At 43.9% G+C, this 12,019-nt stretch overlaps 2 protein-coding genes, 1 long non-coding RNA gene and 2 other non-coding genes across 5 annotated transcripts in view; 2 read left to right on the top strand and 3 right to left on the bottom strand.

Annotated features, from left to right (window-relative positions):
* The window catches only part of LOC6594553 (nicotinamidase), a 37,387-nt gene extending 29,631 nt beyond the window's left edge, over positions 1 to 7,756 (bottom strand). Inside the window, exon 1 of the mRNA XM_026994484.1 lies at positions 7,496 to 7,756. The gene's annotated coding sequence lies outside the window, so the exon portion shown is untranslated. The remainder of the gene's footprint in view (positions 1 to 7,495) is intronic.
* Trnav-cac lies at positions 6,164 to 6,236 on the top strand. Its single transcript has one exon. It is a non-coding gene; the product is annotated as a tRNA-Val (tRNA).
* Trnav-cac lies at positions 6,552 to 6,624 on the top strand. Its single transcript has one exon. It is a non-coding gene; the product is annotated as a tRNA-Val (tRNA).
* A 264-nt stretch (positions 7,757 to 8,020) lies between the features above and the next one.
* Positions 8,021 to 8,332, bottom strand: LOC113567274. Its single transcript, XR_003409389.1, has 2 exons — positions 8,268 to 8,332; positions 8,021 to 8,212 (listed from the first exon to the last, which is right to left on the bottom strand). It is a non-coding gene; the product is annotated as an uncharacterized LOC113567274 (long non-coding RNA).
* A 726-nt stretch (positions 8,333 to 9,058) lies between these two features.
* LOC6594549 (serine-rich adhesin for platelets) lies at positions 9,059 to 11,658 on the bottom strand. Its single transcript, XM_002019885.1, has 7 exons — positions 11,649 to 11,658; positions 11,417 to 11,494; positions 9,884 to 11,354; positions 9,710 to 9,820; positions 9,336 to 9,648; positions 9,177 to 9,276; positions 9,059 to 9,117 (listed from the first exon to the last, which is right to left on the bottom strand). The coding sequence occupies exons 1-7, from the start codon at positions 11,656 to 11,658 to the stop codon at positions 9,059 to 9,061; spliced, it is 2,142 nt and encodes a 713-aa protein (XP_002019921.1).
* Between the last annotated feature and the right edge of the window lie 361 nt (positions 11,659 to 12,019).

Here is a 12,019-nt window from a genome sequence, read left to right as displayed (position 1 = left end):
CAACCTCCCCCCTCCCTTTCTCTCAGTTTTACTCGTAGCTCGTATATCTCTCGACTCTTATACGGCAATCACGGCAGCAAACAGTCAACAATGAGATTTATACTTTGGTTTCAAAGCCGAGTCTCAAAGATTTTCAATGCAATTTGCAGTAGTTTAAGGCTTTAAGGGGGATTTCTTTACGGTTTGTGGAAGGAATCGCAAAAGGTAAGCCATTCATTCGGAAGAAGTCAACAACAGATGAAATGATGGAATATTATTTCAATAATTGTCAAGGGAGTGGACAAGGTAGAGGAATGTACAGGGTATAATGGAGGGATCTAACCGATCTGTGGCCGAGGAAAGCTGCTGCATGACACGTGGCATACAAGAAAAGCGAAAGATTGATTGAAACTTGAATAGGAGTCGTTTTGGCTTCGAATTCTGTTCTGACTTTGATTCTGAGATATTGATACGTACTAGAAATATAAAATACTTACAAATTTCTCATTAAATGCAGGATTTTTAGATACTTTTTACGATCTTTCTACCAAAAATCAATGAAAATTAAATTCCTTAGACAAGAAACCCTCATTTGACTTATTCCTCCCTCAATCGAAGGCACCTTTTACTCCCTCTCCCACCTCTACTTGTATTCCTTTCATAGTTTTCTTTCCTGCAAGAGCATCTCCTAGTCGTTATATTTCAGTTATAGTTTTTCGATTTTCCTTGTTCTTTATTCATTTTCTTTTCCTTTTTTCCCCCTCGTGTCGTGCCGTATTCTTTTTTTTAATTTTTTTTTTTTTGGTGATTTTCTCTTGATTTTCAGCTTCACGCTGCTGTTGTTTTCCCGTCCCGCCCCACCCCGCCCCACCGCACACACACATTTCCACTTGCCACTCTCCACTCTTTCCTTTTCGTTGCTTTTTTTTTTTTCGTCATGGTCTGTTAAGCCTTTTTGGTCATTTGACTTATTGGTTCTTGCGTTGCCCTCAGCAGAAGGAGCAGCAGCAGCATCAGCATCAGCAGGAGAACAAGGTAGACGACTCTGTTGTCCGTGGATTGTGTCCCCCCCCTCCCGCATAATGCAACCTGCAACGGAGGAGGCTTCGCAGGGGAGGGGGGCAGGATATCGCCAGGTGGGTAATGCGTTTCCATGGTCTCTCCACACTCACATGGAAGGGGCGGCCTCCATGGCCGATGTCCTGCTTGCGGGGTGTATACACAGATAACACGATGATGAGGCAGCAGCAGAGAAGATCCCAATGAAAAGGTCGCCATGGCGGCCAGAGCACATACATATACACCAGAGAGAAGATATGTGGTATACGGAATAGCAAATGGAAAGAAGTGTATGGTGTATGCTGCAGGACACAAAGGAAATTGGCGAGAAATTGCAACCATCCTTATATCGGGTTACAGTCTGCCCCTCCACCTCCTCCTCCTCGTCCTCCTCCTCCAGGACTTGTTTATAGTCTCCCAAGATGTTTACAATACAAATTTGTATATCATTCAAATTGATATAAATATAGCCACTATATATAGCACACAAAAGGAGGGGGGGAAAGGGGCAGAGAGACTGGGTGTGGTCTTAGACAACAATACGACTACGAGTATGATTTGTGAGACATATTTGTCATTTGAGAATTTGAGATATCTCTCGCATCGTCTCAACGTTTCATTGTCATGGGGGTTGCTGGGTTGCGGGGTTGCGGGGTTGCGGGGTTGCGGGGTTGGGGCTTTGTGCAAATGAGATATCATATTCTATTGCTTTCCACTATCACCATATACATTTGTATCTGCCACTGGTAGACTAGAGTAAAGTGATAGTTGATGATTTTTGAAAATAATATAATTTAATTTGTGCTTTTGGTTTATTCATTCGACTGTCTCCAAGAAGCAAGAAAGGCTATCGTTCATACAGGCAGGGGTCATTGTGCGCGAATCAAAAAGAAAGTTGTTTTGGGATTTCGAATAATGCGAATATTGAATTAAGAATAGAAAATGATTATTTCTACAACTTTTGTTGGGCATTTTGATGATACTATTTGTATTTTTTGTATACCTAACAAATACGAAAAGTTGCTTGTATTTTTTATATTTATAGTATATAGTATAGTCTATAGTATTTATATTTTTATTTAACATTGGTATTTCTTGGTATTGTTGGTATTTTTCGATATTTTTTGATATTACTTGTTTATTCAGTAATTTTTTGTAGTTTCTGGTATTTTTTTAGTATTGTGTTCATATTTTTAAATTTATTTTATTTTTGTATTTTTGCATTGTTTTATTTTTGTATATTCAGCAATTTTTGGTAGTTTTTGGTATTTTTCAGTATTTTGTCTTATTATTGGCATTTTTATTGTTGGATTTTTTCTGTATTGTCTTATATTAGTAGTATAATCAGTAGTTTTTGGTATTTTGTATATGTTTTGTATTTTCTTTTATCATTGGTATTTTTTGTATGGTTGGTATTTTTCGATATTTTCTGATATTTTCGGTAGACTCTAGTATTTTGTATTATTTTGTATATAGTTTTGTATTTATTTATCTTTTGTATTGTGTGGTTTTTTGGTATTTTCTGATATTAATTTCACATACAAGCATTCACCAAATGGTATTTTCTGGTATTTTTGCGAATTTTCTGGTATTTTGCATTATTTTTTGCATTTGATTTTGTTCTATGCAGGAGAGGTCCGAAGACCACTAAGTGTTATACGATAAAGTTTTTTGATCGTTATTTGGGGTTTATTCGAATTCTTTCTCCTTCGTATAATACCTTCTCTCTCCCTCTTTAAGGAAGATACCTCTTCCATATTTGTTTTAAACAAATATTAACTCAAAAAGTTCGGGGCTGAAAAAAACCTAAGCCTCCGAGAGGCGGAGGGAAAACTTTCTCCCTTCTGCGAGTATGTTTTCGTACTTCATATTTTGAAAGTAAATTAAACTTCTGGTTAAATTCTTGCCCCCTCCCCCCCACAGTACCGTCCAGTACCGTCCGGTAGTACACAAAAAACATATTATTTACTGCATTGTTTACGCAAAAATTTCTGATTGTATAATTTAATTAGTTTTCGGCACTCAGAGACTTTTTCGGAGTTCGGTGCCTGGGGGATGGAGGGTGGGTGGGGAGGGGGAAAACTCTATAAATAACCCATTAAGTGGTTCCGCAAAACTTTATCTGCCGCTTGGACGATACGATGCTGGATGCTGGATGCTGGATGGTAATCATCTGAGATGAGAGTTAACCGAAGAGTCGACTCCGAGCAGACCCGTAGTCGCCAGTCCAGAGTACATTAGGGGGCGGGGTAGCGGGTTGGGGTTGGGGCTTTTTCAAACTGTTGTGCGGGCAATTATTGTAAGTTTTTTCTCTTCCCCCCACCCCCTCCCCCAGTTCGCTGGCTCTCCATCTGTTCTCAATTTGTGCTTTAAGTGCCGCCGCTGATGCCACGCCTTGTTTTTCAATTAAATGAACACCCCCCGCCGCCCTGTCCCGAATACCCAAATCTGCTGCGAATCTGGTTGTTGGTTTCATTATTACGAATACCAAGAGTTTTCAAATACAAACAATTCATGAGAAAAACAGAGAAAGAAACAAAAGAAGGCGAAAAATCCATGAAAATTGTTGCCGCAATATTGGAAAATGCGCCGTACTTGGATTGCTTTCAAAGTAGCTAACCCCCCTCCCACCCCTTTGGAAGTAGGGTACAAATTGAGCAACAACATCCGCTCCCTGCCCCCCCCCCCCCCCTCTCCCCCACCGCCCCACGTGCCCCTCTTTTTAGCCAGAGAAAAGCGTAGGAAAAACAATCGGCAGCAGATTAAGTTCATGCCATGTTGCAGTTACAGTTACAGATTTTCCACACCCCCCCACACACACACACACACACACACACACACACACACACACACACACATACACTCGCCCAGCCACTCTTTTCTCGTTTCATATTCATTTTTGCACAGTTTTCCTCTGTTATATGTAGCCGAAAACAAATGTTGCCCGAAACCCCATTGTCGCCCCAGTACCACCGTTCCCCGCGCCGGAAAACTCCCTTTTTTGGAAAACCCATTCTGAGCATCCTTTCAGACTCTTTTGCGCTGGGCGCTTTTCAGGATCATTGGCAGCGGGTTCGAAATTGTTTGCACGACGAGCAGGGAGGGGGACGGAGAGCAAACGTTGCGAAAATATGTCACAACATTTGTTACACATTTTCGGGTCAATTTTTTATTGCAACGCCACCAACCATCGGCCACCATCGACCCCTCAGGCCCCCCAGGCCCCCAGGCCCTCAGGCCCTTGCATAAGCAAGCAACCCACATGATTCCGGGAATCTTGTCACAGCTGCTGGGAACTGCCTTTTCCCTGCCCTTTCCCCATCCCCCAAAGACCCTACTCGCACCCTCTCTCGACCCCCCCACCCACCCAGTGTCATTGACACTAGCTTGTCTTTTAGTTCTTTCAATTAAAATCCATTCAACTGTGAAATTGTCAACAGTTTTTTGAGGCCAATCAACATTTTGGATACCCTTTGAAAGCGTTTTATAGGCAGCTGAAGATCGTTTTAGGATCTAAATGGGCGGAAAAATACCCTTTTTATGCATAAAAATACCCAATACCCTTGAATTTCAGTATTTTCTTTGTTTTCTTTCTTTCTTTGTTTAAAACAAAGACTTTTCCATGGCCTAAGAGTAGAAAATGTATCAAAAAATATTATTTTATGATTTATATCATATTCAGCAATAAATATATTATAAATCGGTAGAAAAAAACAATAATTGGGGTATTTTAGTGCCGAAAAATTACAACACGAATATTTAAAATACGCAAATCAACTGTTTTCCCCCCACACATTCAGTTAATTGTGTTTTATGGGCTATATTTTAAACTGGAAATAGTTTTTGGCTATTGGCCAACAATTAGCTGACCTTTGACCCGAACAGCCTCTCTGTCGCGGGGCACGATATAGGGTAATAAGAGGCGATCCAGTGGAATAACTGCAAATTAATTATGCACAACAAACGGCGACAGATTGAGAGAGACCGAGAGAGAGAGAGACTCCCAACCGTGAAGCACACAGCACACAATACGTGTATACAGCAAATCCCATGTCCGTCCCCGTAATTGTTGTTATAATTGTTGTGCAATCCCCAACAGACCAGAGCAGACCCCACGCCACACCACACCACACCACACCACAGCCCGCCAACGAACCCCATCAATTCCCCAACGAAAGACCGAGCGGCCCCACCCCAAAAACCAGTCACGATTCAGCCTAAGCAAATCGCCAGAGCCAGAGCCAGAACCAGAGCCAGAGAGCTGCAGGAGGAGGCGGGGGAGCTGAAGGGAATGTCGACCGCAAATTAATTTACAACGTAAACTGCAAAATTGAAAATTATGTTGTAATTACTCAATTCTGACGTTTTTCCCATTGACCCAAATTTATGTGGGGCCACACACATACACACACACACATCCCATGGAACCACTCGAGAGAGGCAGAAGCATCCTCGTCCATAGAGCTTGAAGATGATGGTGGAGACTCCGTTGGATATATCCCACAGTCTCTGGTTCTCTGGCCAACCTTTGTGCCAATTTAAATGCGTAATTATAACGAGTGCCAGAGCAGTTAGAGACCGTTCTCTGGCCTGCATATTAATTACGTTCCAGAACAAAAAAGGGAAACGAAAGAACAAAATCAGGAGCCGGTCAGGAAGGTCTCTCTGGGGTCCCCGGACAATAGGAATTTTAATCAAGGATCAGCGTGCTCGAATTTATTTAAAGGTGAAGGAAACACCACCCTCTCTATCTGCCATCTCCATCTCCATCCCATTTCCCATCTCCTGGCCTGGCTCTGGTCTGATAATCTGGTCAGCATGTTTCAGGCATGCCTTGAATGCCTTTCCTTTCTCATCGACTCCACCTCCTACGCCGCCTTGGGGCTCTGCCCAGCCAATTGTCTGCCTGTGGGTCTCGGTCTCCGTCTCCAACACAAAAGGGGGGCTAATTAAGAGTGGAATGACAAGTCGAAGAAATGGATTTCAAACGGATTTCAGCAAATAATAGTACGGGTACGAGTGCGAGTACGAGTACTCGTGTACGATGGTGGATGGCAGCCTAACCCCACCCGATCGGGCTCCGAGCGGGGCCTATGGACAGTATTGCATCGACGGAACTTCAGTTGTTTCCGTAGTGTAGCGGTTATCACGTGTGCTTCACACGCACAAGGTCCCCGGTTCGAACCCGGGCGGGAACAAGTCTAAAATTCTTTTTGCTGCTTTCTCAAACACGATTTTTGTTCCCTTTTTTTTTTGAAGAAATTTTTTGTTTGTAAGAATTTATTTTTAAAGAATTTTTCGTTTCCCTGAGTGACATTTTTTGATAGAAATTTGTGGAAATATTGTTTTTAGGGGTTACAATTTATGGTGTAGAAATTTATTGAAAATATTCAAGAGGTTCCACATTTAAAGTAAATATTCAAATTTGGCTCACAGTTTGATTTCTTGGGATCTCAAGGGAAATCTCTTATGGGCTTGCTCTTCAAAAGTCTTAAGCCGATCGTGATCCAAGAGTTTCCGTAGTGTAGCGGTTATCACGTGTGCTTCACACGCACAAGGTCCCCGGTTCGAACCCGGGCGGGAACAGATCTTTATTTTTTCCCCGTTTTTCATTTCATTTTTTTGTGAAATTTATTATACCAACGAAAATACTACACCAACATTATTTAAACTCCTTAAATCTCTCTGTCTTTCCAGTTTTTATAGATCTGACTTTGTAAGTATTTCCCTTTCCGGAAGAGATAGCCCTTCTTTGATTGCACAACGGAAGTTATATCGGTATGTATATATATTTTATTACTCATCATAGTTTTCATTGGAAGTGAAGAGCATCTTGGCATTATATGCATTTTCCTAGAACTGGCAGCAACGCAATTATTCGATAAGTGTAATCTTTTTTTTCTGCCTCCAATTAAAAATTATATAATTATAATGCATTAGTGAAACATTCTCTAACAGAAAAAAGTACACCCCCTGTGGTTTTTTGCCCGTTTTTAAGAAGGCATTTGAAAATCGCTAGTAAATCGCGGGAAAACGCATGCTGCCTTAAAATCGCAGGCAGAACTTAACAGATCCCCAAAGCTTTTCTGTAAATTTAACATAGCCGAAAAGTTATGTTATTCGTTCTACTTTACATGTAGTTGCCGATGTTAACATTCACATTATTATCGAAGTCGTGCAATTGGAAATCGATTTTAAAACGTGAAAGTCGCACCAGAAACGCTAAGCTTAAAAATCACTTGCAAGTCGCACAGAAATCGCGGGGAAAACGCTACAAATTGTGAAATCAACTTAAAATATGAAATGAATGCTTATGCTTAAGCGAACGGAAAAATTCCCCGTTTGTTGTGAAACAAGTTCTATGTTACCATGACCCTTATGACCCCCTCGCTCTCCACCGTGAGTCACTCTCTTCCCTTGAGCTTTCGCTCTCATGAGTGTGCCGTGCCGTACCTACCACGCTTTTTCTTTGCCAAACGAAAGCTTCGTATAAACAAAATACAGGAAAGCTTTCTCCACAAAACGCACAGGCACACGCGAAATTTCGGCCTCTTATCGCCGTGGTAATACGAATATTTTTGATGATTTAGAACTGTTGTAAATCACTTGTAGTTTGTGCTACAATTATTGATAATTAGGGCCACTTGCGGTAGTCGTTTATTGGTGATTTATGTGTAATATTGCACTAAGAAACACGCGCAGAAACCGGCTTACAGAGAGGGCGACAAAAACGCGTCCCGTCAGCTGTGAAAGCTGCGCAGAGAGTGCGCCAAAAGAGAGCATGAAATGGGAGATAGAGAGAGCCGGCAACAACAGAGAGAGGGAGAACAAGCTTATGCAATTAAACAGACTCACGTTTTTGTTTACGAAAATATATATTCCCCCCACCATTTGTTGATAAAGAAAACCTAATACTCTCGACTGAATGAATGAAACTTATCATCATTACCCACACTTCCCCCATTGATAAAGAAAAGACGAGTAGCAATGAGATAATTGGGGAATGATATTTATACAAATATACACAGTAGGGGATCTGTGATGAATCATTTACCCATTAAGTGCATCTTGCAGCAATGCAGTTCCCCTGGACAGGTGCCATTCACCGCGAATAGCTCATAGCAGGGTTCCTTCAAGCAAAATCCATCGCACGTTTCCTCAACCGTGACGACATCTAAAGGATAAAGATACTTTGGTAGATGGGATCTTCGGTGAGTGGCCAGTCTTACACTTGATTTGACACTTGATTTCTGCCACCCAAAAGACCCCCAAAAGACAGACCAAACAAAGCAGCTTCATGATGTGTTCGCCAGAAAGAACGCAACTAAAGGCCAAAGTTTGGGTCTGTTGAAGGTCTTTGCTTAGCGATTTGTTAGGCCTGATTAAAGGCCTTTAAGGATGACCGATTGATAAAGTGGAACGGTATTCAAAAAACGGGATATTGGAATGGGAATAGTGTTTCCTATTTATTCATATTGATTCATCAATATTTTCATCAGACTGAGGACGACAGCAGAATCCTATGGGACAATCCCCAGGACTCTGGTATATGAATTCACATCTTTCCGGCTGGCATTTGGCAGTGCACTCGTCTTTGATCACTAGGAGAAAGAGAATAAATATACACATAAATTACAGGATATTTAAGGATATAACTCACCCACTTGTTGGCCGGGAATCAAGCCAAAAGAAAGTGCGAAAGCGAAAAGAAAGTACCAGAGCTGCATGACTGAACCACAAATGAATGGAAATCGAACTAAGAGTGACATTTTTATAGCATTCAGAGACTGCATTAAATCGGTTTATCTATGACTAATTTTCTGGGACACACTTTATTCATAAATGTTTAAATATTAAATAATTAAGTTAACAAAGGAAAAAAGTATTAATAAATAAGGGGAAGAGTCGGGGGATTCAGTGGAGCATTAAGAGTACATAGTAAGACAGAGACTAGTGAGTAACTAAACCTAGACTAAGGTTTAAGGCTAAGCGGATCATCCCCCAGGAAACGGTCCGATGATCAGTCACGCGTGTGATCTCGTATCCATTCCAGGTACTCAGTGACACGCGTGTAGACACCTGGAGAGGGACAGAATGATTAGAAAAGATACGCCCACAAAGATTATAGGAACACCCACCAGGATAACCAGGCTCTCCGCACTTGTTGCCAAAGGATACCACCCCCAGCTGCACCCAATGGGAGTCGTAGCGCATCATCAGAGGACCACCAGAGTCGCCCTAAAGGGGAAAAAGGTCATATTCCTGCTAGAAGATATCTTTCCAGAGGCAATCCTCACCTGACACGCATCCACCCCGCCATCGGAGTAGCCGGCACAAAGGAAATTCTCATTGATCGGCTGGAAATAGCTGCGATCGCAGTCCTCGTTCCGCCAGATGGGCAGCTCTGCCTGCCGCTGGCTGGTGGACTCCTTGCCCCCGTAGTAGGTGGTGCCCCAGCCCACCACAGTGGCCCTGCGTCCGGGCAGGCGCTCCTTCGGTGGCATTCGAATGCCTTTGGGCAGGCAGACGGGTATCACATATTTCGATTTCCTCACGGGTTTGTCCAGCACCAGGATGGCAATGTCATTATAGAAACCAATGCGAGAGAACCTATACAAAAATACCAGATATATCTGCCATCTATAGCTCCTCGAAAGGATCTGCGACCTACCGTTCATGTGTCCGAACTTCCTTGACGGCAAATGTCACCGGATCCGAGGGCTCGGCATCTGTGGAGAGATCGATGTCGCCCAAACGCACTGTAAACTGTCGAGCAGCAAAGCTGGAAAGAACAGATCCTTGGATCAGCAATAAATCTATAGAAAATCTCCTCCAGAAAACCTACGGTTTCTGCCTGGAATCCCGCGTGCAATGGGCTGCTGTCAGGATATACTTTGTGCCAATCAAAGAGCCACCACACCAGAACTCCGTGCGCTTGGGGCCGTGCAGGAAGATGGCCGCCATCCAGGGCCACTGTCCATTGGGGGCCTCCACGCCGCCCACGATGCGACCCGTGGAGTACTCCTGCTGTCCGCACTCATCCGGATCCACAATGTTGTTGCCAATCTCATCCAGGCCCTCGGGTTCCAGGGGCACTTCTGTGGTTGTGGTCGTGGTGGTTGTCGGTGGCTTCTTCTGGGGAATGAGCACCAGACCAGAGGTGGGCCTCGTCGAGGGTCTGGCTGTCGCAGGCCGCACAGTGGTGCGTTTTGTGGTGGTGCTGGTAGTGGGTTTTGCAGTCAATTTGAGAGGCCTTTGAGTGGTGCTCTGCAGGGCAGAGCTCTCCGAAGTGCTAACCGAAGACAGAGGACAGCACACTCCCGGCACAAAGAGGCTCTTGAAGCACAGGGACTCCCGCAGGCTGCTCAGATTCAGGAGCAGTGCTGGACAGCTGCTGAGATCCTCGCAGCGTCCCGCCCGGCCACTTGGCGTCTTGCAGTAGTTCTCCACATCCTTGCCCGTGCCAGACTCCTCGTCGCTGCTGGCCAAAGCCAGTTGATCGAGAGGTCGTAGGGTCACAGGCGTGATCCTCGTGGTGCTGGTGATTGTGCTGCTGCTGGTGGTGGTCCTTGGGGTCGTTGGGATCTTGATCTTTTGCTGGACCTGCTGAGTGCCCTGGATCTGGCTGGGATCCGCATTGGGTTTCTGTTTCAGCTTCTGTTTGTTCTTGTTCTTCTTCTTTTTCTTCTTCTGCTTGAGCTCCTTGTTCTCCACGAACATGGGAGAGGACTCCACGCCGATCCGCTTGGTGGCCACCTGCTGAATGGCACTCAGATTCGCTGGCTTGCCCGCTGGCAGCAAGCTGTTGGCCGACAGTGTGATGGGGCTGTCCAACAGCTTTCCAGAGACTCCAGGCAGGGGATCTGATCTCCCCAGAGGAGAGGATGTCGCGGTGGTGCTTCCACTACTGGGGCTCGGAGTAGGTGTCGCTTCTGTGGTGGAAGTGCTGCTCTTATCGTCACTGATTTCACTCTCTGTCTTGGCCGCATCTTGTCCTCCTCGTGTCATGTCCACCAGCATGTGTCCCACATGATTGATGGCCCCCAGGGTCTCCGATATCCGATTGAATGTCGACTGAGAGAGCAATCGTGGCAGCGAGTCGTTGCTGCTGTCGCTGCTCCCTCCCCCCTGCTCCTCATCGCTGTCGTAGTACTCGCTGGAGCCCTCCACATCATCCTCATCCTCGTCATCGTCCTCGTACGTGGACGTGGATTGACTGCTGCTGGCACTGCTCGCGGAGCTTATGCTCTGGCCGAGATCCTCGCGCAGCTGGCGGCCCAGTCGCTTGTCATGGAGTTGGGGCTGAAAGAAAGACGCTGCCTTAAGGGTTAAAGTTATGAATGTCCGTGACAACAAATCTCAGGTCGCTCGGACTTACCGTCGTTTGTCAGATGCAGAGGCTGTTCGTCGTCGTCCTCTTGGGCCTGTATACGCAGGAGTACGCCAGAAAAGAGGACTAAAGGAAGAGAAATGATCGGTTAAACAAGGTTCCCAGGGATTTTTGGTGTTATATATGGGATCTATGGGCACATTTATGTTTCATTGATGGAACTTGGATTTGTTTGCTTTGTTGTATTCCAATAAAAAATGCTTTAATGAAGAAGCTATACTCCGTCTCATTCTTTTAATATTATGAGATTAAAGATTATATGCTGAACATGTAGAAAGTTCCAATCTATTATTGAAAAAATAGCTAAAACTTTACTTTTTCTATACTAAATTCCCAGTACTCTACTTTAGAGATCCTTAACTCTGTTTTGATGCCCTATCCCCCAAGAGTGGGAATTTTAAAGAGAGAATACACTCAAGAATGCACTTAGAAGATTCTATCTTAGAGATCCTCGCTCAGAAATGCCTCCAAAAAAATAGCAAAGCGAGTATCTTGATGTCGAGACACGTTTCGAGACCTCCCTAAAACTCATAATTGATTGTTTTGACTATATTTATCAGAAATTAAGTGTTTTTATTACAATTTTCCATG

The sequence above is a fragment of the Drosophila persimilis genome, unplaced genomic scaffold, assembly GCF_003286085.1.
Source record: "Drosophila persimilis strain 14011-0111.01,24,50 unplaced genomic scaffold, DperRS2 tig00003933-arrow-pilon, whole genome shotgun sequence".
Taxonomy (NCBI): domain Eukaryota; kingdom Metazoa; phylum Arthropoda; class Insecta; order Diptera; family Drosophilidae; genus Drosophila; species Drosophila persimilis.
Note: the sequence above shows the minus strand (reverse complement) of the source record. Positions and strands in the feature narration are given on the sequence as shown.

Bases quoted from the DNA above. Each gene is read 5' to 3' on its own strand.
- LOC6594549 (XM_002019885.1), bottom strand. The intron at 9,277-9,335 runs GTGAGGATTGCC...TTTCCCCTTTAG, and splicing joins GCGGGGTGGATGCGTGTCAG to GGCGACTCTGGTGGTCCTCT. The intron at 9,118-9,176 runs GTGGGTGTTCCT...GTCCCTCTCCAG, and splicing joins CGGAGAGCCTGGTTATCCTG to GTGTCTACACGCGTGTCACT.